This window comes from Camelus ferus, chromosome 21, assembly GCF_009834535.1.
Source record: "Camelus ferus isolate YT-003-E chromosome 21, BCGSAC_Cfer_1.0, whole genome shotgun sequence".
In the NCBI taxonomy this organism is placed as follows: domain Eukaryota; kingdom Metazoa; phylum Chordata; class Mammalia; order Artiodactyla; family Camelidae; genus Camelus; species Camelus ferus.
Window position 1 is genome coordinate 6786601 of NC_045716.1, and position 27616 is coordinate 6814216.

Here is a 27616-nt window from a genome sequence, read left to right on the forward strand (position 1 = left end):
ATGCCAAGTCTTATTGGAAAAAGAAGGGACACAAGAGTTTCTTCTGCTATTTTATTCTAGACAGTCGAGAAGGCTCCTTTCTGATCCTTGTCTAGCCTTGATATTTAAGGAGCCACAGGGCCCAACTTGGGGTCCTTAATGAGTTCAGAAGTAGGATTCTCACTCTCCAAGGTCATCTTTGTAACCCTCCTTCACAATGTTCATCAAGACATATGTTTTTCTCTTAAAGGTGGAGTTCAACCCAGGAGCTCACTTCAGTTCTCTTCCAGCTCCTCTGGGCCTGGATGTAACACATGGGGAAGCAATGAATCTGAAGGGGATCAACTTCAGCTCACTTTTCCAGTCCCAGTTTAGATGCTAAAGGAATGTTCTAGCTGGTAGCAGAAATAGCTGCCATTTGTCGGGTCCCTACTCAGCACTTACGGTAATTTTACTTGCACACAACTTTCCTGATTCCCCGGTACACAGTGAAGGGTGTGGGCCCACAGCGGCCTTACAGGGGCTCTGTGAGATGCATTTCAAATTGTTAGGGGAAACACAGGGATATCGGACAGATACCACTCAAAGCACTTTCAAGTTTAATTTTTTTCAAATGACTACTAAACTGTTAGGATGTGAATATTTAGTAAGATTTTTGGACCTGACGATTTAATAAATAAAACTAGTGGAGACTCCTTTGGGCCTAGGGTTGCCACTTTGGGTGCTGTGAGTTGGGCAAGTTTGGGAACTTCTGTTTACTTCATACAACGTCCCCGGTAGGGTTGGCAATATTTTCTCAAGTTTACATCCGAGGATACAAAGGGTCAGAAGAATCAAGTAAATGACTTCAAGGTTTGAGCAAGATTTGAACCCAACATCACCAGACTCTGAAGATTCTGAAGCCCACGTGCCTCCACAAAGTTGCTGGACGGCAGGGTCAATGAAGATTAGATCTTAGTCTGTCGGAGCTCAGACGAGCTTCGACTGTCACGCAGCCCAGCTCACAGTCTGGCCCAGTAGCATCACTGATTAGTGGTAGAGTTTAGCCTGGGGATCTGGTCTCATGACTCTTACTTCTGTATTTATTTCCTCTGTACTGTACACGTCCCTCCCTTCCTTGCTTTGGACAACCACCCAAATTGCTCTCCAGTTTTCATGATCAGACTGTTGAAGGTGCTTTAGTACCTGAAGCGCAGAGACGGGAGGGGTTTGGGGGAACAACACCGAGATTCATTATGGCGGCAAAAGGTTTGGTTTCCAGGGAGAGAGGAAAAGAATGATCATTCCGTGTCTAACTTGGGTTAAGCACGTGTAAAGGGGATGTGACATCGTCTAGTAATATCTCCGTGGTGTAAATGTCACAGGAAAGGGCAGAGAAGTTATTCAGGGGGCGTAAGTAGGAAACGAGTGAGAAGCAGACAGAGAAACTTCGGCTGAAGGTACGATGTTGGTGTTGACTAGCTGGTGCGCAGAGTGGGGAGCGGAAGGCTCTGCTGCCTGATTTATGTAAGCATTTTGGAAAAAGCCTGGGCGGATGATAAACCTGACCCCTGGGGGTTACCTGGGTAGTCCTTCCTGTTGGAAATTTTTATGGTTCTCTAACAGCTTTTCCTGTGTTCTTCATCCTTTCTGTACTTTCCCTTCCTGCTCCTTTATAACCATTCCAGTCACTAATTCTTCCCATAGGTCTTTTTTCCTTTTACTTCTTCCTGCCCCCTCCTCCTCAGAGCCGCTTTTGGTTTGCTTCTTTCCCCTCCAGGTATCCTCCCCCTGCTCATCGTCCTCCCAGTCTTTCTTCCCCTGGTACCTGGCGTCTTCCAGGTTTTCCGGGCCATTTCTCTCTTTCTCTCTTCTTCCAAAATAGAAGACGAAATTTCCCACTCAGACAAAGGGAACAAAAGCTGCAAGTCCCTGCCAAAGTTACAAGGACAGCATTTTCTCTTTTAAGGGAGTTTTAATTTCAAAAGGGAAAAAAAAAAATTGCAGCCTCGTCTCCTTCCCCCTGCTGCGCCGTCACCGCTTTCCGGACTGTGAGCATCAGTGGAGGACAGCCAGATGAAAAGCCCCTCCTTGGTTCAGATCATCTCCGCTCCCGTTCCCTCCCTGCCTCAGCTCCTTTTCGCTGCGTTTTTCGGAAAACCAGGCAGAAAATGGTAGTATTGGCATTTTTAATAAAGGAAGCGGGAGAAGGGGAGGCAGCTCGAGGAAGCTGAAGGAGGAGCTGCAGCCGGCATCCAGTCACTATCCCCTTTTGGAGCCCGGAGCTCAGGATGGGGCAGGGGAAGGCGGACAAGAGAAGTAGTAGTTTTCGGAGAAGCATTCAGGCTGACGTAATTGGAGCTTTGAGCCCAGGCAGACACAGTTGGGAGGTGGGAAATTGCTGTGCTGGACTGAGTTTGGCTCAACTTGATACTGAGGCCGGACATTGTGAAATGTTTTCTAATTTAGCCCATTTTCTCCGTCTTCCTGGAATGAGCCATTATTCCTCCATTACTGGCAAAAATTGCGGTCCTGGCGACCCCCTTCTCCTTCCCTCTTCTTCCCCCTCTCCTTGTGCACTGCAGGAAGGGAGAAGAAATCTTCAGGAGGGAAGGGAAGGGGCACCCCGATCCTTGATTTAGAAAAGGAAGGTGGTCCTTGGAGACCTGGGGTGGCTGACATCATCTTTTTCTGTTTCATTTTTCTCGGGATACGGATGCAAAGTTTAATGGAGTGGCTAGGTTCATGTTGTGTGTGTGTGAGGCCACGGTACCTCTGCAGGATGGAGCTTAATTGGCTCTTTTCCCACCATTGAAAAGGAGAAAAATATCTCCCCTTGCAGAGGCTACTATTCTGTAAAGAAAGTGGCGGTGATTAGATCTAATGCCTTTGACAGCTGGATAAAAAGTTTTAGAACAGAGTAAATTGAATGCCTAAACCTGGAGTCAATCAGAAGGTAACACAAATCCCAAAGATCAAAATGAACCCTCTTGTCAAAGTATTCTTCCCCTATCACACTTAAAACTCTAGATGAGTGAAATAGTGGCAAATCGACTTTACCTCCCCAAATCCAGTTCTGCAGAGGGCCAGGGCAAAGCCAGAATCGGGGGAATGCTCCTTAGCTCTGAGTTGCAGAATATTGAGCGCGTAAGACCTCTCTGGTGGTGGAGTGTCAACCAAGATGCAGACAGAGCATACTTTTGGACAAGATGCTAATCCTATTGTTCAGAACCTTGGAATTTTAACACAAGAGTGACCCTCCCAGCCAGTGTTCCTTATTCATGAAATCAATCACTTTAATCTCATCTGAACAAACAAAAGAATGTGTGTATTTGTGTAAACACTGAGTTGCTCCTGGGTTCTCTGTCTTAACACTGAATCTTGATTTCCTTCACCAGCGTGTTATTCCTCTTGTCCCTGTGCTTAGAGCCATGACCCGGGACTAGGTGCACAGATACACAGATCATTATCAACTGCAGCTCTAAAAATTTTTCCAAGATCTTTAAACCAACATATCTTGGAAGAGTGCAGAGAAGCAAGTGGGATTGCATCTCTTAGGTTCCTTCAAGGAATAAATGCTACCTCCCAGCTTTGTATCCATGGGTGGAATTAACATCAGTTGGAAATCCTCAAAAACATTTAGGTTTGGATAGAATATAGGTTGATACCCAGAGCCAAGATATTCTGAAGGAGCTGGGAATTAATTTGGAAGTCACTTTGTTACTCTACCTAGGGATGAAATCCTTTTTTTTTTTTCCTTGTCTATTGATTTGCAAATAATCTAAAGTGACACCTTGGCCTTCAGCTTTCCCTACGTTAAAACTGTCCTGGACAAAGGTCAAACATTTAAGCATCCAAAAGCCAAAGCCTCCAGGAAGAGCTCCTGGGCTCCCTTCCGCACTCGGTTGTCTGAGCCTTTTCCCTGGGTGATCCCCCCTCTCCCGGAGTCTTGGACTTGATCTGTATGCTTATGTTTTCCAAATCTGTCCCTCCTGTCCAAGTCTGTTTTCTTGGTTTCAGGCCTCTACTCCCAACTGTTCTCTGGGTATTTGCTCATGGATTTCCTACAAGCATCTCAAATTAACTTGTCCAGGGTTGAGCATGAAACCCGTTCCCACCCTGATACCTGCTCCAGCGCCCCCAACTTGGGGCCTGTGTAAATAGCGTCGTCAACCACACAGTCTCCCAGATGAGAATCTTGGGGTCGTTCTCCGTAAGTCCCGCTGTTGGCCACCAAATCCCCTTTGTTCTTCTCAGAAATGTCTCTCCATCCCAGATGTTCCTCTCCTCCCAGAGCTGTTACCTGACTTGAGGACAATCCATTGCCTTCGACAGCCTCTAGCATATTGCTCACAGTGCTCAGTGCCATTCAGCTCACCCTTTGAAAAAGGAGCGATGAAGAGAAGGAAAGAGCCCAGGAATTAGAGGATGTGCATGATGAAGAAGTGACTATGGGCAGACGGTGAGGGGTGGAGGAGGAAATGCATGTGGCCAGTTTGGAAACAGTGGGTGATGGGGCAGCGGGCCTGATGGGGAGGCGTGGAGGATACGGGTGGAAAGACAGGCAGCGGCCAGAAGGCTTTGAATTCCAAACAAGGGGTCTGGACTTTACCTGTAGGAAATGGGAAGCTGTAGAGTATATTTTGGGCAAGAGAGGGAGTGATGAAGATGGTATTTCAGGAAGGCCCAGGAGGCATTAGCTCAGAGACCCGCAAACTACCACTTTCAAGCTAAAGCCAGTCTACTACCTGTTTTTGTAAATAAAGTTTTATTGGAACACAACCATACTCATTGGTTTGTGTATCAACCATGGCTGCTTCCCTGCTGCAAAGGCAGAGTTGAGTCATTGAAACAGGGACTATATGGCTGCAAAGCCAAAAAGAATTACTGTTTGGCCCTCCACAGAAAAAGTTTGATGACTCCTGCATTAAATCAGGGTTTCTGAGCCTCAGCACTGTCGACATTTGGGGCCAGATAATTCCTTGTCGTGAGGGGACTGCCCTGTGTGTTGCAGGACATTTAATAATGTCCCTGAGCTCCACCCACTACACACATGTAGCACCCCTCCCCTAGTTGTGACAATCAAAAGTGTGTCCAGACATTTGCCAGTTAGGAGAGGGGTCAAAATCTTCCCCCCTTGGCTTACGGTGAAGCCAGCAGTACTGGAGGCAGTTGACGGGTAGTTAAACAGGTCAGGGTGACGGCCATGGTACCAGCAAGCCTGACATTGTGCTCGGCATGCGCCCGCCACCATGAGCACTTTGCACGTGTGATTCCTTTAATCTTTTCGACAGGCCTGTGAGGTGGGCGCTATTTTACCATTAGTCTCTTGGAAGGTGAATGTAGTTGTTGTCACCGATTTACCTGTGAGGAAAGGAGACACCGAAGTAAAGTGATTGACTCACGGTCACCCAGCTAATAGGTGGCAGAGCCAGGTTTTGAACTCAGGTGGTCTGGTTCCTGAATTCACGTGCAGATCCACAGGACCGCACTGAATGACACACAAAATGACGGATCTGTCCTGTTGGCTTAATGGCTATGGGAGTGGTTAGAAAATGGACGTTTTGACCTATCTCCTTCTCCCTACTTCCAAACTATTTTTACTTCACTCTAACCATGAACAGCTGGAGCATCTGTTCGGGCATCTCTGCACTTTAAGGTGTCACCCTCTTACTCCCCGCCCCCATACACCGCACACATAGAGCTGTGAGGGAGTCAGGCACCAGACACCTGGTTTGAACTGTCAGGATGGTCGTGGTCGCCTGTGTCTGGGTGTTAATTGTCTTTATCATTCCACCACATTTTTAAAGTAGTGATTTCATATTCGCTCTTAGGAAGTGATTGCAACCCCTCTCCTGTGGTTCAGCACCGTCTTTAACTTCATTTCTTGTTTGTACTTGGGAACACATTTGTCATCTTCCTGGTTATTCTGTCTATAGAGGGTGCAAACGTTGTGAAGACAAACGGGCAGAAGATGGATCTGGGAAAATGAAATAAGCTGGAAGGCGTTCATAAAAGGAGACAGCCCTTCCAGGGGCAAAAGAGCAGGTCTGAGCTTCTGCTTCGGAGGCGGTGCTGGGAGCCAGATCTCCCTCCACTGCTGCTTCTGGAACCTGTCAGCCAGTCTGCCCTGCTCGCGGGCTACTGGGTTTGTCAGGGATTCAAGGTGAATGTTGGGGTCGTCCAGCTCTGCAGTGAGAAGAGAAAATGCCTGTATTCCGCAGGCATGGTAGATCCTCTTTTATTCAGAAGATGGCCTGCGTGGAGAGCAAAAATGCCTTGTGTGTGTCTTTGTCTGTGTCTGTGTCTGGGTGTGCTGGAGAGAGGGTGTCAATGAAATAACTTCGTCTCAAGATTACAGTGTGGAAGTAAATTAGCCCAGCCCTGGGACAACAGGGGCTGAACAGCTGTACCCCTGAATATCGGGGCAGGACAGGTGGATGAGTGGCCAGTACTTCTCCAGGTAGGGGGGTTCTGGAACCTTGGGCAGAGGAATCGGGTGTGCAGGAGGCCTGGATGCCTGCCAGCTGCTTCCTTGGCTTTGGGCTGGTCCCAGGGAGCAGCCAGGCAGCAACAAGCAGCAGGGCAATAATGAAAGCAGGATCCCGCCCTGCTAACTGTCTAAGAGCCTTCTCATCCTCTCCACCCTGCCCAGACTCCTTGTCAGGTCAGCTGAAGTCCTTGCTCAGCTGCCGAAGTGTATCAGGCGTGCGCTGTCAGTCAGGAGCAGGGAGCACACAGCAGAAGCAAGGGGCTGCCGAGATCTTGAGCCCTGGGAAGAGGGGACGTGAGGACGGGGTGTGCGGAGAGAAGCGTGACCAGGCGGGGCGGCCCAGGCGGAGCAGCGCCGGGGAAGGCGGGCGCAGAACAGGACTCTGCAGGTTAAAGGACGACGGGCCCTGGGTCTTCCTCTCTGAGATGTCCTTGCCCTAGGAAGAGACTTCATGTTATTTAGGCCTTATGTTACCCTCCGGAGGGGAGAGTGAGAGAGGGCCTGTGGTGCACACAGGACATGTGACTTCTTCTGGCCAGACAGGTGTTTGGAGAGCCAGAGTGTCTAGATTTGAAGCAGAAGACAAATGATGGGAGAAGGTGAGGGCACCGAGTTCCCTTCTCACCAGGGCCTGATGGCTGGCCTTGAGGCCGGCGTGGGGGGAGAGGTGTGTGTGTGCTGGGAGCAGGTCAGCTTTCCCCAGATGCGACTCCGAGGTAGGATCTGCACGCAGGGCAGAGGTCTCCTCAGGAGCAGTAACTCAGAGGGAGGCAGTGAGAGAAGGAGACTGGGCAGAAGGAGACAGTCACCTCCAGGCAGTGACAAGGGTGGCCTTGGCCAGTCCCAGGGGAGCTATGGAACTGGGACAGCCTTTCAGAGGTGTCCCAAATTGAGGCAAGGGGATTGGGCCTTTGACCCTCCCATGGAACAGCCATTAGAGGTGGGCTGCCCCGGAGAAGGAGGCCTATGTTAGGCAAAGCAGCTTCCCAGCGAGCTGAGGTCCATCTGCAGCCACACTCCCAAGCCTGGGGCGACCTGGGTCCTGAAGGGGACATCTGGGTGTTTCCCCAGAGCATCCATGACAGCAGCATAGAGGTGCGGATGTGGGTGTCCTCGTCAGCATCTGCCCCGGTGCCAAACTCGTGGGGCGTGTGCGAGCTCTTACCTGTGCCGTGTCTAAGGTGCTCTTGCAGAATCAGTAGGACCCAGGTGCCCAGGAAAGTGTGGGGGGTGGGGGTGGAAGGTGTGTGTGAATCTTGCCCTCTGGTACCTGGTCTGGTCAATCACAGATTTCAAAGTTTAGGTCTGGGCAGTTCAGTGACAACCTGGACAATGTCCAGATGAGAGTGACCAGAGGCTGCTCACTCTCGGAGGTGTTTAGCTTAGAGAAGGAGCAGTGAATGGAGGACATGGTGACAAACGTAGCAAGAGAGTCAGACTTGCTCTGTTTTGCCCAGAAGGGCAGACCCAACATTAATAGGTAGAGATGAGAAGGAAGCAGATTTTAATTTAAACAAGAAAAATGTTGAATGCTTAACACCATCTCAAAACAGAATGCCCTCCCCTGGGAGGCAGCCAGTGTCCCGTCCCCTGGAATCTCCGAAATTCGGAGTCGAGGCTCACGACGTTGCAGTGGGCACACGGTGGTGGGTTTGCAGTGAGGGATGTGGTCTCGAAGTCCTGGGATTTTATGATCTCCTCAAGTCCAGCCTTTCCCTGGAGGCTATAATCATGCGGACAACATTTCCCAAAGGGTCCAGCCTCTCGGCTTTCAGTGTGATGGTGACCTCCCTACCTCCCAGGCAATGGTTTTCATTTCTGGCTGGTTCTAATGGAGGTAACGTCCTCCCATTTCCTTCTCCCCAGAGCAGTGCTGACCATCCCCCATCACTTAAATTGGAGGGAGGGAAAATCAAAAGCCAAACACTGCAGAAGGGCACTTTGGAACACTCCCTTCCCCTTGCTGTCTGCACGGAATAGTCACTGAGCCTGGCAGCAGTGGGAGGGAGAATAAAGGCCCCATCTTGGAAAATGCTGGAAGACTTCAGAAACTGCAGAGCATTCATGGTATCCGTGAATAAGGAGCGCAGCCTCCCCCGCTGTGTCTTCCTCTGTCTTGTCCCTGACCAGGCCCTTACAACCACCGGACATCCTCAAGTCTCCACTCGCCATTGGCTTGACAGACGGGTTAGGCCCCAGCTGGAACGTTCTGTAGCGCCACCTTCCAAGAGCGGCAGGCCCCGTGCTGCCATTTGTGTGAGTGGAAATCTAGTTGGTGGGAGATGCAGGAAGGACAGCCTCAGGGAATCCGAAACCTTTTGTTAGTCCAGAGGCGCAAGGCTGCCGACCACTGTGCCCAAGGCCAAGATCAGAGTGAATACTTTCCAGGCCTGAGAGAGAGACAGAAAGGGACCTGTGTGCACAGCACGGGAGCACTGAGATGCAGAAAGTAAGGAACATATCTTGAGCTTATGAGTGAGTTGCCTTCAGCAAAATGTGGTCTATGAGAGAAAACATCCCCAAACCTCAAATCAGAAAAAGTTTTGGGAGAGAACAGAAAAGAAAGAAAGAAAGAAAGAAACCTGAATTTTAACCTTGTCTGTGAACATTTTCCCTAGGAAAGATAAGGGTAGTGAGTACGGAGTGAGTTAATGCTGCCAAAAGGATTAAGAGGAAATGAAAATGGTGTTTACAAATATACCAGGGAAAAGGAACACTTGGGAAACATAGGTCCATAAATAAGTAAAGGGGATTGAAATCTACTGCGAGTTTAACAAGACCGAGGCACTGAATTGCTTTTTCCTATCTGTCTTTTACACGAAAAATAACAAGAAACTTGTCAGGATGTTCGGTGGGAGGCTGTGACTGTGAGGCCGGGAAGGGAGCCCAGTGGGGAAGCCGGGGCCACTGCAGGGAGAACTTCCTGCACTCCCGTGACCCCTGATGGCCCGGAGCCTCCGCCTGGCGTGCGTGCCGCTCCCTGACCTGCCACCCACCAGCCCGGCCAGCCTCATCCCAGGCTCTCACTTCCATGGTCCTGGTGCTTCTGCCGCGTTGAGCCACTTGCATTATCCAAACAAACCACATTCTTAGGCTCTCTGCTTCCCCGACTGGAGCGTCCTCTCGGGCATCATCGATCTGCATCGCCCGCAGCAGCGTTAGCAACACCACTGCCTCCACCTCCTTGGTAGCCAACCTGCAGAGTCAAACCCCTTCTCTCTTCCAGTCTTCCTTTCCAAATCCCACGTCAGTCATCAGCTCTGTGGCTTTCCTCTGCTTCCCCTCAGCTCTGCTCTGTACTTTTACAAACCTCTATGACTCACCTCTCTTATAGTCCATAACTATATACATATATATACACTTGTATAACTATTTACATATACACACACACACACACACACACGCACGCACTTCTTCCTCCTGACCATGAACTCCTTTGACCCGGGCCAGGTCGTCTTACTCCGTGTGCCCCAGTGTCTGTCTCTGTGCCAGGCACAAAGCAAGACCATCATTCTCTTCCCAGGCTACACATTAGAACCTCGCTGAGTGTATTAAAACATTTCCATGGCCATGCCCCACGTCAAACCCATGAAATCAGACATCTCTGGGGGTTGAACCTGGCATTCGTATAATTTAAAAGCCCCCAGGTGATTCTGATGCCCAGTGAGGGTTACCACCACTAGTACAATGTCTCAGGGTGTGATTCCCAGACCAGCCACATCAGAATGACCTGAGAACTTCTTAGAAACGCACGTTCTCCAGCTCACCCCAGACCTACTGACTCAGGAACTCTGAGGGGGCGCCCAGCAGTCCTCATTGGGGTGAGCCTCCCAGGGGATTCTGATGTGCACTGAAGGTTGAGAGCAACTGTTGCACTAGGTGCAGGCCAGTCAGCAGTCCCTGAAGGGAATGGTTGAAGTGTTCATCCCGACAGATCTGCCCTTGGTTTGCTGCCCTCGGGACTTCCCCAAATAGATGTGGCTGGTAGAGCCGTGATTTTGGAATCTTGTTCTCTGTCTTCCTCCTAGTTTTTCTCCACAGAAATCAATTAATAACCAGCCCTACATAACTCACAGGACATTTCTGTGCATTGGCCAGCCCCCTTGGAGAAGGAAATTTGCACAGACATTGCCTCACACTTCTGTTGCAACTGGAAGCTTTGGGGCACGTGTAGTTATAAAAGCCCCTCTGCTACAGTGGACCCTTGAACAACACGGGTTTGAACTGCGTGGGTCCGTTTATACGCGGATTTTTTTTTTCAGTGGTGACTACCATAGTACTGCACAAGGCAGAACCGCGGGTACGGAGGACTGGCTGTAAGCTTTTGTGGATTTTCCACTGCAGGACGTCAGAGTCCCTAACACCCACTGTTCAGAGTCAACTGTAATTGAATTCTGCGTCCTCAGGCCTCTTCCATCTTTCTGCTGACCTCAGCTTCCAGTTGCCTCCTAACTTTCTAATTCTCAAGATCGATTTAGGGGGGAGGGTATAGATCAGTGGTAGAGCACATGCTTAGTGTGCACAAAGTCCTGGGTTCAATCCCCAGCACCTCCATCAAAATAAGTAAGCAAATAAATAAACCTAATTGCCTCCCCCGACAACAACAACAAAAAACAAACAAAAAGAATCGATTTATTTGGTAGACCAAAAGAGGACAGATCACTTTCTCGCCTCTGGTGACCGTATTCCTACCCATTTTAAACAATTCAAAGTCAGTATACCCAAAACTGAACTCCTAATTTTAACTTTTTCCTCCTTTAGCTGTCCCAGAACGGAGCCGCCACCACCTGGATGCTCAAGCCAGAAATCTGGGTTTCACTCTGACGTCCTCTCTTTTCGTCACCCTCATCCAGTCAATCACCGTGTCCTGTTCATTTCTGCTTTCTTCATCTCACCCAGAACTGGCCCCTCTCCTCTGACTGCTCCCTTCATCCCAGCCCTTCTCGTCTCTCACGGGGAAACTCTCTGAGCCACTAACCACCCTTCTTGCCTCCGTGGTTTGCATTCCTGCAGTAGCTCTCCATTACCTTTCAGGACAAAATTCCAAATTCCTCTATTGGCGCACACAGCCTTTGCTCTCGGGCTCTGCTCTGCCCTGACCTCTGGCCTCATCTCCAGTGCTGGTGTCAGGGCCACCGGGCTCCAGGAGGACAGACCCACCTGCCGTGCTCATCTCCATGGCTAAAGGCAGGACTTTCCTCTGTGGACTGCATTTCCCCACATCTTTGTCAAATCAATTCATATTGATCCTTCAAAATCGGGTTCCTTCTGCTTTTTCTGCAAACCGTTCTTTGGCCCCCAGTATAGATACCTTCCCTCTGTGGGTCCATAACCCTGCAGTTAGCTCTCTTTTGAGTTCATTTTCCCAAGCGTGTGTGTTTTCTAGGGCTGCCATACAAGCCAGGTGGCTCCCAGCAGCAGAAGTGTCTTGCGTCTTAATTCCGGAGGCCAGAAGTCCAAAACTGGGGTCTCGGCAGGGCCGTGCTCTGTCTGAACATTCCTTCCTTGCCTCTCCCAGCTCCTGGTAGCCCCAGATGGTCCTCGACTTGCAACTGCATCACTCCAATCTCTGCCTCCCTTTTTACATGGTGTTCCCTCTGCATGTCTGTCTTCACATGGTCGTCATCTTATTAAAAACACCAGTCACGGTTGCAGTAGGGACCTGCTTCACTCCATAATGACCCCATGTTAACTAATTACATCCGCAGATAAGGTCACATTCTGAGACATGGAGGAATAGGACCTTAACATTCCTACTTTTTAGATTCTTTTTAATTGACGTCTAGTCAGCTTATAATGTTGCGTCAATATCTGGCGTACAGCATAATACTTCAGTCCTACACATACACACGTATATTCCTTTCCATATTCTTTTTCATTAGAGGGTACTACAAGAAGGACTTTAACATAACTATTCTGGGGGCACAATTCCATCCGTGTCACCAGCTATGACACTAGTCCATTGATTGGTCCGGTTCTTTCATTAGATCATAGGTACTTGAGAGGGGCCGTGTTTCACTTGGCTTTATTTCCCCGATGCTGAGTGTGGTGTCTGACACGGAATAAGCCCTTTGTAATTGTTTGCTGCCTGCATGGATGAAGGAGCATACACGTTAGTTGTCCTTCTAACAGACGTCTCAGTTCATCAGTATCTTCTGATTCTTCTCTAGTTTAGGTGATTACCAGCAAGGCCACTCCTTGGTGGCATTACAGTTTAAAAGCGTCCCACCATTAGATCTCCCAGCTTCTCCTTGCCCCACTTCAGCCTCCCAAAGACTCTACTCTTTGACTTCATTTTTCAGTGTCATCAAATGTGTTGCCCTTTTCTTGGCATTATTACCTCTCCAGCCAGCCTAGACCCCATGCAAATCCATTCATAAAAATACATTCACAGTCACCCCCAAATCCTTTTTATTTTCTGCCATTCCAGTGCTGGCCCATTCCAACCTTTATAAGAGCTTTCTGTTTGCTTCTCTGCTGCCCTGGGGCTTCCTAGAGCTAGGGAGAACCCCACAGGAGCTTGCTCGCGGGTCTTCTTTCTGTAATTTCAACCAGGGACCCACAGCAGCCTCCCAGTCTTCTTGTCCACCTCTTGTCATGGGCCAAAAACCTTTCCACTCTGCTCAAGCACCCTGTTCTGTGCTGGCCCCTGGCTCTCAGCCCATGACCTCGGATCTAACGGCAAAGTCAAAGCCGTGTGACACAGGCTCCCTTCCCTCTCTTCCAGCTGACTCGCTCTCTCCTCATCTTTACCTCCTCTCACGCCTGTCTTTGAAGTGGCTGTGTCGTTCTCGGTGCCAAAGCTAAACTCTCCACCTTAATTTGTCATTCCAGCTCTGATTATTTTCTAGGCAGCCCTGCTCCCCAGCCAACAATTTCTTGCATCTGCTTTTACACCCAGACACCTTCTATCCCTTATTCAAATGTCAGACGATCGCTTGACTCTATCACCTCTCCTATAATTTTTCTCATTTACTTTCCCCACTTAAATTTCTTAAAGGCAAATATCTACATATTTTGGCTCTGCTTTTATTGTCAGTTAATTTCTTAGTGGAGACGGTTGATGCTGGTGTTTTAATTATGACGTTGAAACTTCAAACCCAGCTTGACCATCTCTCTCTCTCTCTCTTTTTCCTCTCTTCATCTTTTACACACACAGACCACACATGTGTCTGCTTATTTATAATCACCAAAATCATTCATTAAATGTTTTTTTTTTCCATGAGGGTGTACTGTGTGTAGGGTTCTGCTCTGAGCTGCAGATACCGTGAGGAGAGGACTCTCGGGGCTCCTGCCCTCGGGGGATAAACGCTCTGGTGAGGGGGCCACTAGAACAAACAAGAAAACAAACCCGTCACAGGCTGTGAAAAGTGCCATGAGGGAAAGTAGAGGGCTAGCCGAGAGTGGCTAAAGTGAGGGGAGGAGCGGGGTCACTTGAAATCTGAGGTCTGTGCGGCTGTGCTTCAGCTGAAACGGACACATGAGGAGGTACCAGCCAGATCGGGATGAGGCGTAAGGCTTTTTAGGGTTGGCACATTCTGGACGGTCCTGGGGCAGCAAAAAGCCCGGCCTCTACTGGGAACTGCCAGACACCACGAGTCTGGCACAATAAGCAGGGAGAGAGAGGCTGTGGGTGAGGCTGGTGAGGAAGGAGGAGCTGGGCATGCTGGGGGCTTTGAGGGTCAGGACAGGAGTTTAAAGGATGGGAGTGACAGGACCCGATTTGTCTGTGAAGATCTCCTCGCCCAGGGCTTAACCCTCACCTTCTCAGACAGGCTCCCCTTGACCATACACACTCAAGGACCACATTCCTTTCTTCAGAGTGCTCACATCAACTGTGATTCATTGGTGTGAACTCAAGAAGCAGAACCTCACCATCTTTGCGTTTGTTCACCTCTGTGTCCCCAGAACACAGAACCCGTCCCGTGCTGGCCGCTGAATACATATTTGCTGAATAAATGGATGAATGAATGAATGATCTAACGTCACCTCTCTTCTGTGTCGTTTTTGGCCATGTAACCTCTCTGAGCCTCAGTGAGCTTATCTAAGAAACAGAGATAACGGGGATAGTAAAGGATTGGTCAGTGCCTTGTTATTACTCTCTCTTCTCCTGCCACCGCCTCTGTTTCCACTCTGATTCTCTGCCCTTGCCTCTCTTTTAAATGCCAGCCCCGTTTGTCTAGCGCCACCTCTGGCCAGATGCTCGCAGGTCAAACTCAGCCCTTTCCCCCCCTACTTCCTCATTTCCCCGTGGGAGTGCGGATGCCTTCTCATCTCATTAGCCCTTCCAGCCCGTGCAGCTCAGTGACTCCCCTTTGTTCTCCGCAGCACCAGGGAGGGTGATGTTCTCGAGGTCGTTGCCAGGGCTTTGGCGTCTGGGAGTGCTGGGCTTGAGCCTGGGCTCTGCCCTGCATTAGCTGGGAGACTTCAGTGAATGTTATTTAACTGTCCTAAGCCCCACTCTCCCCATCTATTAAAGACGAATACCATCATGCTCATGCCGCAGGGTCTGGATGAGAATTAAGTGCAATAATAAACATCAAGCACTTGGCTCATCACCGACTAGTAAATGTACAATCAATAATAGTTTTTACTTGCTTAATTATAAAAATCGACAAACCAAATGCCACAGATTGTTTTCTCGTCATTCTCATGCCAAAAGGCCGTGAACCCGGGCGGGGACCCAGGCTTTCTTCCGTGGTCCCCGCGCTCTCCACTGCGTCTGGCTCATCAGAGGTGCAGAATAAGCGCTCAAGGAATGAGTCACTTAATGAAGTCCTTGATGACAGAGAACGTGTATGAATCATTTCTGTGTTCCTTGACAGTGTTTAGCAATGCAACTGGTTAATTAATATTTTTCAAGTAAATAAATAAATGAGTGAATGAGGGACTGAATTAATAGTGAAACTTGCTAAATAACATGTTGAATTGAAACAAATTAGTAGATAGGAAAGGACTTTGGGGAAAGAGTAACAGCTCTAGACTCTTACTAACTACAGTCCTTGGCGCTGCTGTGATTGTCCCCTGGTTTATTTTGCATTGTCAGTTTCCCCTCACAGAAGATCACAGAAATGTAGGAAGCTGTCTCTTCTCCAGCACATCCTCTGCCTCTTATCTTTCACTCTCTTCTCGTGTTAGTGCTGTTCACTCTCCTACCTTCTTGCGGGAATTGAATGTGTGCATCTTGGGGGAAGAGGGAGTCCCAGGTTTGCACCCTCCTTTGTGTGGGGAGGTCATACTCAGCAGTGAACAGGGGTTGAGCTGTGTTTCTTGTACAAGGATGGATTTGCACAGATCCATCACTCAGCTCGCATCCTGGTCATTTGTGGGCAAAGATGGGTGTCCAGGGATACCTGGTGCAGGTTTTGCCCAAGGGACAGGAGCAAGTGAGCCTAGAGGCTTTCAGGAGGACTGAACCTGAGATCCTGGCTTCCACAGCCCAGCGCAAAAATCAGCTGGGTCTTTAGATGCAGAGCCCAGAGAAAAATGGGGAAAGGACACCTGTATGTAGAAAGTAACAACTGTGCTTCAGTCATTGTACTGGAATTGTGTTTGTTTATTCATTGACTCTTCTACAGCCCTGTGAGGAACAGGCAGTTATTATTGTCACCATTTCACAGAAGAAGAAAGGGTGGCTTGGAAAGGTTAAATCAATCGTCAATTTCTCAGAACTGGCAAGGGACTCAAATGCAGATCTCAGACTTGACTCCACAGAGCCTACACAGAAAATCTGAGCCATGGTGGGGCCTTTCTAGGGTGATTTAGGTGAACTGCTGAGAGCCAGAGGTGTCTGCCGTGGCACATACACAGACCCTTGTATGTATGTGTGTGTGTATGTGTGTTGTGGGGGGCTGTGTCCCTACCTGTGGGCACATTTATGAACATCTCAATTCTGTTTAATACTGTCTTAATGAAAATGTTGATCCACTAAAATAAAAATGACTGACAACTTAAAAAAACCCAAATGTGCATCTTATATAGATATAATGAGATTTGGGATCTCTTAATTCATCGATAAAGGGGACAGGAAAGAACTCAACATGCTTCATCCCTCATTACTATTCAGGGTTCCAGTGAATATTTAGGCTAGATTGTAATTTCCATTTTTATGGGGATCTTCTTGTATAGAAGACCAAACTCATTGGTAAAGATTGAGAGTGTGAGTGGACATATGTCAGGCTGATGATTCTCCACCTACTGTGTGCTTTAGAATCAGCCCCCTAACCATAAAGAATACTGATGCTTGGCTCCACCTTGGTTATGTGGATGAGAGCAACTGAAGCCCGAGAACCATTCTGCTAGATATCAATGCAAGAATATGAAAAGAGGGAGACAGATGAACAGGTAACTTTGTCACCACATGGTGTAGGGCAGAAGTGCCCTATGAAAACACAGGCAAGGGAGCAGATAATTCTCCTGTACTGTGCATAACATTTCCCCCACCCACCTCCCTGCCCCTGGAGGCCAGCGGTGAGCAAGCCAGGCCAGTACCCGGGCAGCATCCTCGTCTGTAGACCAGATGCTGTTTTTGCACATTTTCTCTAGCAGCTCTGTGCCCATGACGGTGAGAAGAGGAGGCAAGGTGTAGGACAAAGAACAGGCGATGTGGTCCATGACGACACTCACTGTGCCCTTGCTGGCTCAGTGACCTCAGACAGTGTTCTTAACCATGCTGAACCTTTGTTTACCTTTGCAATGTGGGGATAATAACTGTACAGTTGGACGGCTCTCCAGGTGGTAGCGAAAGGATGTGCTGATGTTTTCAGCACTGAGCATGCCCCTGCCTGACATGTAGTCAACGTTCAATAAATGGCAGCTACTGTTACGAGCTTTTTCTGACCCAGTCAGGATTTCTTCTTTTTGCTTTATATAATCCTTAATCCCAGAATACACAGGGAACTGCAAGTCTCTGGGCCAACTTTCCCCAACTGAGGACAGGTGGGCTCTGTTTCTGTGATGCCCCCTGAGTGTACTGAAGCAGGTGTTTACCCTTTCTCCCCATAAAGCCAGTGATGGGGTCCAGGTAACAATATCCTGCATGACTAAGGGTCCAAGCCTGTGTGTCCTCACTGCTCTAATTCTCTAACACTCTTTGTGTTGACAGAAAGGTTAAGTGTGGATTCTGTATTTCTGTCTGTGCATTTGTGTATGTGGGTGTATTAGACAGCATTCTACAGGGAAACAAAACCCGTAGGATGTAGAATATATAGAAAGGTTTATTATAAGGAACTGGCTCATCCGATTATGGAGGCTGACAAGTCCCAACATCTTCAAGTCTGCAAGCTGGAGACCCAGGAGACCCAATAGCGTAGTTCCAGTGTGATTGCAAGGGCCTCAGACCCAGGAGAATTGATGATGTGGTTCCAGTTTGAAGGCCAGCAGGCTCAAGACCCAAGAAAAGTCAGTGTTGCAGTTTGAGTCCAAAGGCAGAAAAAAAAAACAGATATCTCCGTTTGAAGGCCATCAGGATGGAAGAATTCTCTCTTACTCAGGGAGGGTGAACCTTCTAATTCTAGTCAGGCCTTCGGCTGATGGGGTGAGGCCCACCCACATTAGGGAGGGCAATCTGCTTAACTCAGTCTGCCAATTCAAATGTTAATCTCATTTAAACACCCTCATAGAAACACCCAGAATTACGTCTGACCAAATATTTAGGCACCCTGTGGCTCAATCAAGTTGACACATGAAATTAACCATCATAATGTGTCTATTTGTCTTCATTACCACTTTTTGGGGCAAGGTTGTAGCCTTGAATGCCAAAATTGGGGAGGAAAGTCACAACATTTGTTATTGTCATTTTCAAAATCATTTTGTCCACTTTTAAAATTTCTTCAGGCAAAAGCCTTTTCAACATTTAGAACCAGCATTCCAAATAATATGTGAATAATAACAGCTAAATGTATTCAGAACTTACTATATCCAAGATTATTATAAGTTATTTGCACATATCACATCATTTAATCCTGTGCAGTTGGTGAGGTGGGTACTATTATTGTCCCATTTTATAGGTGAGAAAACTAAGCCCCAGGAAGCCAGGGATTATGTCAGTTTTTCACTGTTGTATCTTTAAATGCGATTACTTATGTTAAGCACACACAGGCACATGTACAGAAAATATCAAATGAAAACTGCAAAAAAGAAAGTAGATTAAAAGATGAAAAATCAAAGACTGTTAAGGATCTAAAATTTATTTGTACACACTTTGGTCACCAGTGTAAAATTTGCATAGAGTGTGCTGTATCTCATGATTCCCATTCTAAGTGTGAAGAAATTGAGGGTCTAGATCAGTCTTATGTACTTGAGGTCATAATAGTAGAACGGGGTTTGGACTTGTAACTTCCATCTAGGGCTCCTTCCCTTATATCCCATCGCCTATAGATGGATGTCAAAGAGGGAGTTGGGATGGCAGCGTTCAAGACAGGAACGCAGACTGTTCATGACTTCCCTGAAAGGAAAGAGGGCCAAGTGATGGGCACTCGGGGAGGCAGGTGGGTGGATGTAGTGGGGAAAGCTTTTAATCTGATCGCCTCTGTTTTCTCAATTATGTAGTAAGTGGATCATTAGCTGCGGGCGAGGATGGGGGTGGAGGTGTTGGAGGTTTGAGGAGAAAGGAGAAGGTATGAAATAATGATCTTGAGAGTGGGAGAGTGAACAGATGAGGAATATGTAGTTTGATCAGTAGGCAGTATTCGGAGCCCACTTGAGGTCAGTGGTGTAGGATTTAAGGCGAGACCAATCACTGTGGTTGCCAGCTGCACACATTTGTGCAAACCCAGAAGTGGAGCCACAGGGTCATTGAGATTAACCAGTGTTGGAGTGTTTCGATGGGTATGATGAAGCAGTGGAGGGGCGAGAGAGTTGAGGTTACATGAAAGGGTGATTACAATAATGGATCACAGAATTGAATTTGAGTGGAGAGGGAAACGAGCATGTGAGGTGGGTGAGGGTCAATAAAAGGGTGGTTGGATGAATGGATTTTAAGTCTCAGGAGGCTAGAAAATATTCTGTGGCTTTAGGAGGAATGAACTTGGAGGGTAGGAGGTGCTCGCCAGATATTGGATTCTTGAAGTTATGACCAAGGAAGGGTTGCAGATATTGGTAATCTAGGCTATGACTGTGGGAGGAAGGGTCAGGGGCAGGATCACTGAGGAGAAAAGTCAAGGCGCTGAGTGGTTTGAGAATTGAAAGTCTCATTTTAGGGGCTGCTGAAGTCACCAAAAATTATTGAAGAGGACAGCGAGCCAGGCTCTGAACTGTGGAGGGAAGATGAGGGTGATGTGGTGTTTGCACGACCAGAGCACAAGGAGGACATGGACAGGCTAGTCTGATGGCAGGAGTTAATGACCTTGACCAAGGACAGAGTTAATCAGCGGTAGAGCCAGGTTTTAAACCTGCTCAGTCTGGCTCCAGAGAGTCACACTCCTGGCTGCTATGCTAGTTCCTGACAAATATATTTTTCTGCATAAAAACTTCCAAATGAATTTGTTGACCTATTAATAGACATTAAATAATGAATCAAATCACATCAATTTAATCTTTTACATGAGATTTATATGCTTAAAGATAACATGAGTTTGTAAAATATACCATGTCATCGTGATTTATTTTTGAAATTTAATGTTAGAAATGCGTTTTCTATTCACTGCATGGGAATGTTAATTATAATGAACAATAACGTTTGCTGAGTTTGTCCTGTTTGGCAGGCACGGGGCCAAGTACATATATGCTCAGTTGACAACTCTAGGTACGATTTTATCCACATTTTATAGTTGAAGGTACTGAGGATGAGAGAAATTAATGGACTTACCTGACAGCGGACTGCTTCATCAAAGACTCAAACCCAGAGCTGTCCTACCCTCAGCCTCAATTGTGATGGGGTCTAGTTCTTCCCTGAGCACCTACTATGTGATGGTTCTACGCTGGACAGTGAGGACAGAGCAGAGATGATGACAGGGTCCTTTATACCTGATGAGGGGAACATATTAACTAAATATGTAATATTTACATTATACTTACAGGCGCTGTAAAGGAGAGTGCAGGGTGCTTTATGTAACAAAGAGATGTAACCTAGTCTTGGAACGTTAGGGAAGTTCTAGTTTGACTTAAAAATAGTGTAAGTTATCCAAGTAAATGAGAGGGGAGGAAAGTCCAGGTAAAGCAACATCTGCAAAGGCCCTGAGGCCCTAAAGCATCTTTTAGAAACATCGGGCAACATTATCTTTATTATTTAACTGCTGCTAAAGCCACAAGTTTACCAGATAACCTAATGACCCGCCATTCCCGTTCTCATTCCTCCCAGCACTGTTGCTGATTGTGAAGACAGTGGCACACAGTCATCTCCTCATCTCATCCTTACGATAAATTGAGGTGTGGGACGTTTCAGCCAACTGCATAGCTGGAAAACTTACTTTTACCAGTTTCGTCTTTATCTTTCTCCTCTATATCTCACCACGTTTTAAACCTACTCAGTCTGGCTCCTGGCTCTGTGTATCTCGCAAACTACCTTTTTCCAGAAGTTTGTTATTATTATTATTTTTTTAAATGAACCTCTACTCCCTGTTTGTCTCACTGCTGCCTCCTTGCAAATGCATTTACCTAGTTAAGAAAAGGAACATTTGCTCAAAAGCTCTCACGTAGCGTATGGTATGACTTCCTGTACCAGGACCCCAAAGTGTTGTGAACAGCGCAGAGGGACCTCTGGAAACCAGGGTCCGCCAGAAACTTGGCCTAACGTGGGCCAGAGGCAAGCTTAAAAGGGTGTGCTTTCACTTAACGACAGACAAGTTATTTTCATTTGTAAAATGACCTCTTTAGCGATAGGTTGAAGAATATATGAGTTCAAAAGCAGCTCCTAGTTTTTAAAAGCTCATCATGAAATGCCTTTTTCATTATCGCCTCCAGCTGAAACATTCTTTCTCTCCACTGAACTGTGTCTGCACATACACACGTACATACATGTCTCTCTCACTGTCTCCACCCCCGTTTTCTTTCTTTCTCCCTTCCTTCCTTCCTGCCTTCCCTCCTTCCTTCCTTCCTTCTCTTTCTTAACTACCTTGGAGGAAAAACCTCAATCTTCCTCCCTCCTTCGTCCTCCCTCCTTCCTGCCCTCCCTCCTCCTCCCCGCCCTCCTTCCTCCTTCACCGGGCGGCTTTCTTCTTGCCGCTTCGGCTTTCTTATGCTTTCTTTTTCTTTTTTCTTTTTTGTCTTCCTTCCTTCCTTCCTTCCTTCCTTCCTTCCTTCCTTCCTTCCTTCCTTCCTTCTTTCCTTCCTTCCTTCCTTCCTACCTTTCTTTCATCTCATCTTCCTCCCTCACCCCCAGGTGCTAAGTCTTAAGTTCTCCACCAGGAAGCCCCTCACTAGACATGCTGACCACAAATTCCTGAGTTCCCTTACCAGGTGCCATGGTTAGGTGGAAAACTAGGAGTAGCATTTAATCAAAAAGCAGCATCTAAAATGCTCTTGTCCAGCACAGATGTGGTCCCTTTCTGCCCTGGGAGAGCCACTGTGAAGGAACCAATCCATCAGGCTGGCCGTGCAGGGATTCACTCACCCAGTTGGCTCTCTTGGTTGCATAGTGGAAGGAACGCCTAAGCAGCCAGTCAAATCAAGTCCAGTCAAGGCCACAACCAACTTCTGGCCTAACCCAAGGACTAAAGTAAAACACTCTGTGACGGCAGATGTGTCTTGGGAGAGCAAGAGTCGAGAAGAGAAACCAAAAGCTTAGAAATCGCCGGTGCTTAAGGGAGACTGCATGAACTGGGGGTATTGTGTGAGACAGGGGCGGAAGAGAAAAGGCAGATAAGAGTTCACTGATAGCTCTCCACATACACAGTTTGCATGCGTGTCCTGCTGACTGCTTACTGTGCTTCCATTACAACGGGGCTCCTCTGTGGCACAGATTATGTTCTTGCTCGAGGCAATGGATCCCAGATGGTTCCTGTGCTGGCCCGTGATGCCCGTGAATCTAGGCCATCTGTAGCTGCCTGCTCGGGAGACAATCTTCAGGGTCTTGATTCATCAGAATGAGGATATTAACAAACAAACAAACAAACAAACAAGCTCTATTCTGACTTCCGATTCTGTTAATTTTCCTAAACTAAGAAGATGCGACTAGGTTGCCCAACGCAGGATAGAGAATATTTGAGGCCACGTTACCTAAGCTGGAGTCAAAAGACTGAGGTTTCCTTCCAGCTGCGGTGCTCGGCCTCCTGCCCCACACCTGGCCTGACACGATCCTCGGGCTTCTTGAAGGGCACTCTTTTCACAGAACCAATATTGGCACAGTCGGTTTAGTGATGCCATCCACTCCGGATGGAGGTCACGCTCTTGCCCCCACAGGCAGATGCGAAGTCAGGTGGAAATTATTGTTTTGTTTGACAGTCACCCTCCTCCCAGCTCCAGCCCTGAAAACCACACGGGAGTTGCATCTGCTTGGATGCCTCTGCTTCCCTGGCCCCAGAAACGGGTCCAGGTGGCTCAGCCGATCCAGGCTATGTCACGCAGCTCTTTCACAGATTATTTTTCCCTAACAAAGAGGGGGAGTGTCTCTCTGTGGTCTGAGCCTGTGAAGACATGAGCTGGAGCTGCGGGGAGCCAAGCCTCCACTGTGTGCAGGAGCCTCATGAAAGAACAGCGCCTATAGAGTGAGAAACAGAGCAAAAAGAGGAGAGGGGCAATTTCCTCTAGACCCTGTCGCCAGGCATCCTCAAGGCAGCTGCCATCTGAGCCTGGATGTTTGACTCAGTGATGGTCCTCCTTCTGGTGAGGCCGGTTCAGCTTTCTTACTGTTACTCACATCCAGAAAGCCTGAATGCAGAGGCCTCCTCCATCGGTCCTCAGGTAACTCACCCCCAAAGTGTTTGGGGCCCTTTTAGGTCCAGCTCTTCATCACTTTGCCCCTGCCTTTTCCTAGGTGACCCCTTGTGGCCTGTCCACGCACGTGCATCAAGCCCCCTCTGCTGCCCTCCCATGTGCTGCCAGCACCCAGCCCTCCCGGCGTGGTGCCCAGAGTGAGTGTCTGCTGCCGCCACGCCCACTTAGCTCATCGCCATCGTCCCGTTCCTCCCCCCTTTTACTCCTTCTCTGCTACTCGTCTGGGCATACGTGTGTTTCTTCAGAAAGACCACAGATTCCTTTGAGCACAAGAACCCCTTTATCCCACCTCCCGTTGCCGAGTCTCACAGTTCACACACTATAGGCCCTCCGTACATATTTGCTAAATAAATCAAATAAGAATCCCCATCGCCCTGACAGCGCATCCCCGACTAGGGGGGAGGAAGTAAGTCGATTCTCTTTTCTCCCTTTGGTGAAGCGGTTTGCAAACCCTCCGACTTCTCTTGCCATTCATTTCCCAGCATGCACTTCCCCTCTCTCCGTGTTTCACGTCAGTGCTGTGGAGTCACTGCCCTGTGAAGTGGTCCCCGGCCGGGAGGTGGGGGCGGCGTCCGGTCTCCCCACGTGCATCACTCCCTTCTCCGCAGCCAACACAAATACACTCGCAGTCTGAGTGAAAACCTGGTGTCGCCTGTGCTTGCGCGTAGGGAAAGATGCCTCTTCCTCGTTAGGGATTTGGAGATCTCCTTGTCAGGGCATTTGTGTTGGGTTCAGGTCACTAGTACGTTTAACGTGTTTAACAAATGTGTGTGTGATGCTCACTAAATGCCAGGCACTGTTCTGAACACTTTAACCATGGTAACTGGTTCCTCCTTGTAACAGCCTTGCCGGGTAGATAAAATCATTACCCTCAGCCTCATTTCACAGATGAGGCAATGGGGACACAGAATGGTTAAGGGACTTGCTCGAGGTCACACAGCGACTGATAGCTGAGCTGGAATTTGAAACGGGCTGGCTCCAGAGCCCATGTCCTACCCACGGCGCCCGTGTGAGCAAGGCCGGGTCCAGGCAGCACATCTGAGCTGCCCTTCTTAACGTTCAGGCCTCTTGAGGGCAGGTGGTCTCTTTGACCTGATGGCCTAGCAAAAGGCCAGTATGTGCTTAATCTGTGCTTCCGGGCTCCTTGATTCGTCACCTGTGGCTTGAATACGAGTTTATTTATGTTATCCCACGCATTTAATTGTTCACATCGAAATCAACGCTAGCCCTAAAATTTGGCTCCTCAAATTATATTTTCAAACAACCTAGGAACCACACCAAGAGTGAAGTCTCATCACACAGTATCCCCGTTTTGAGTACTGGAGATGACTTGAAGGCAAAACGTGTGTTATTTAAAATTGTTAAACTGATAGTGAATTAAATGTAATTTTGCCCAAAAGAGAGATAAAGTTGCATGTTTCTTTTTTCTTTTTATTGCCCTTTCTAGGTATCTAGGATTAGATGGGACATTTTTTTCTCCTGATTTTCAGACTGTCTCTTGAAATAATACATATTTTTTTAGCTGCTCATAGGCCACCATTCACTGTTCAGAAAAACAGCATCAGATTCAAACCCCACTCTGTGGGTTCACCTCCAATGAACAGAACAAACACGAAGAACACATGGGTTGTTTATTTGATGCAGGAGTTATTCATAGTACAGTGTTTGGGTACTTTGGGGAGCCAAGTCCAGTTGCCTCAGGGTCTTTCTAAATTGAATTCCAGGAATAAAGTGTTTATAGATCTTGACGATAAAAAATGAATGCATTCATTCCAGCCACTCCCTTCTGCAGTCCCACGGGCCTCCCCTTGCAAATACCAACTCTTCTGAACACTTGATTAGTTAGCTGGTTGGGTCATTGGTGGTTCTCAACCCCACTGGACCCAACACCCCATTTTATGACAAATAAATTTTAGCCCCTATTACAATCCTTAAATGAAATTCATATATAATAAAATCTGTATATACAAAATTTAAAAATATATATATGCCTTAACAAGAATTAAGAGAAATGAGAAATAATTTATAACATAGTAACTATTTCAATGTATAAAATTCTCTGCAATAGTACAATAGAAGAAATAATAAAGTTGACAGACATTTGCATCTAATGTAGATTCACCGTAATGTAATATGTAATACATGACACAGGTAAGAGTGGTTAGACTGATGCAGATGTGCTGTATTGGTGATTCAAAGACCACGAACAGCGTTGCAGACCATGATATGGTTTTCCAAAATTATGAACAAATTCTTGGTAAAAATTTTGAAGTGATAATGTATAATCTTCCCTTAATTTGCATGGTAGTAAGTCACCTAGAAAATGCACCTTATATTAAAACAATACGTGTTGCTTTGTGCTTATATATAAATGGAGTTAGCATCTAGGCTCAGATAATTATAAGCAGGCTTTTATCTCCATAAATGTGCAACAAGACATTCAGAAAATTCACAGGATGTGGAGAGATTTTTGGTGGTGCAGAGTGGTCCCGAGCACTGCGATCCTCTAGCCTCCCTAGCCCTGCCTTCTAAATGCCAGTAATGTCCTCCAATCACTGTGTCATTCAAGGGCACTTGCCCTAAATTTCCCCAAATGCCCTCTATTGGGTGACACCGCCCTCACTGACAACTACTCGGTTAATTCCTAGTATTGGATTTAGTTCCAAATAATCGTGTTGATTTATTCTCCTGAGTTTTTGTAGTCCTTGAAAACCAAAGGCTTGTCTACAGTAAAATCCTCAATAATTAGGTTATGGGGTTGGTATAATGGGGCTATACATGGAGACTGTACGTTCCCTGAGAGCAAGAGCCCAGTTCACCCAGGGCACCCTATCTAGTCCCCGACGTGTGGCTGGGCTCTGCTAAGCCCTGCTGGGAGGAGTGAATAATTTGGGACTTGGACCTCTGGGTTAGTGAAAAGATATATACAATCTAAAAGAAATAGTTTTGATGCTTTCAGGTTCATGCACTAACTTCTAGATGCTCACTAGAGAGACAGGTAGTTAAGTCTTATTTTAAAATACCATTTCAATTGGTTCTGTTTGAATGCGTGACATTATAGTGGTTGAAACCACATGGAACCGTCAGAGACCCAGAATCTTCATGTCATTCTGAGAGAAAGAGGACATGCTGAGGACCCTGTATGAGCTGTTGCCTTAGCCTGAAAGGTCTGCTTCATCTTCACAATGGTTTGTGAAGCAGCTATTAGCAACCTTATCTTCACAAGTGATGAAATTAGGCTCAGGAAGGCAAATAATCCGCCCGAAGGCAGACAGTTGTCTCAACAGCAGAACAGAGTTTGAACCCAGAACTGTCTGATTCCAGAGGCCTCCTCTTTCCGAGAAATCATACTGCCCTTCTTCCTTCAGTGAGGCAAATCTAAGTGTCTGTTAAATCTACATCTGAAGGACAATAAATTATGGCTATGACACCATTATAGTTTACTCTGTATGTAGTTCCAAACTGTCATGTCTTATCAAGTTCCACTTTCCTAGTGGGTCAGTGAGTTTTGCGTTGATCCTGTTCTTGGTTGGGTTGTGGTATTCCAGGTCTTGTGAGCTCCCTTTGGTGGGATTCTTGAGGACAGGGACTGGGTCCGCTTTGTCTTTGGGTCTCCAGAACCTGGCATGATGCCTGACACAGAGTGGACATTCAGGAAGCGTTTGCTGATTGACTTTAATTGAATGTCGTTTCTCCTTTCAGGCCTTGGCCTTACACAATATTTCAGCGAGGCTTTGACCTGGTTTTGGGAGAACAGCCTTCTGATAAAATATTCAGGTAAGTGGTTGTCTAGGGACTGGCTGATATATATCTGCAAGCCTCGTGTCCTACTTCTCAGTGAACTTTCTTTCCTGGTGGTAAATTATAAAATGGGAAACACTTTTAGCCACTCTGCCCTCCTAGTAACAAGAGTGCCTGCCCCCCGTCCACGCCATGACAGCATGAAGGATGTGGAGGCTGGACAGATTCTGTTGAGGTCTGTCTTCCTTCCTTGCCTGCTCCATGAACCCCAGTCAAAACCTCAACCTCTTGGAGCCTCCAGTTTCCACATTTGTTCAACAGAGCTCATTACATGCCTGGCTCTATTGTTGAGAGGAATATATGAGATAATACAGGGAAAGCCCCTGGCACAGAAACCAGCACAGAACAGGCAACTGATGCCAGTTTCTGCCTCCCCATCTTGCATCTAATTTGCGCCTTCCTCATAAAGCCTTAAGTTGTCCAAGATGAATCCCTCCCGCCTCTGCTTCTCCACTTTCTTAACTATACCTCAGTATTATTTTTTTCAATCTA

General features: G+C 47.4%; 1 protein-coding gene across 3 annotated transcripts in view; it reads left to right on the plus strand.

Annotated features, from left to right (window-relative positions):
• Positions 1-27616, plus strand: part of ASTN1 (astrotactin 1) — a 293377-nt gene that overhangs the window by 167509 nt on the left and 98252 nt on the right. For all 3 annotated transcript variants that reach the window (XM_032463675.1, XM_032463676.1, XM_032463677.1), the window contains exon 9: positions 27026-27100. In XM_032463675.1, the coding sequence (XP_032319566.1) occupies positions 27026-27100 (75 nt within the window). The remainder of the gene's footprint in view (positions 1-27025; positions 27101-27616) is intronic.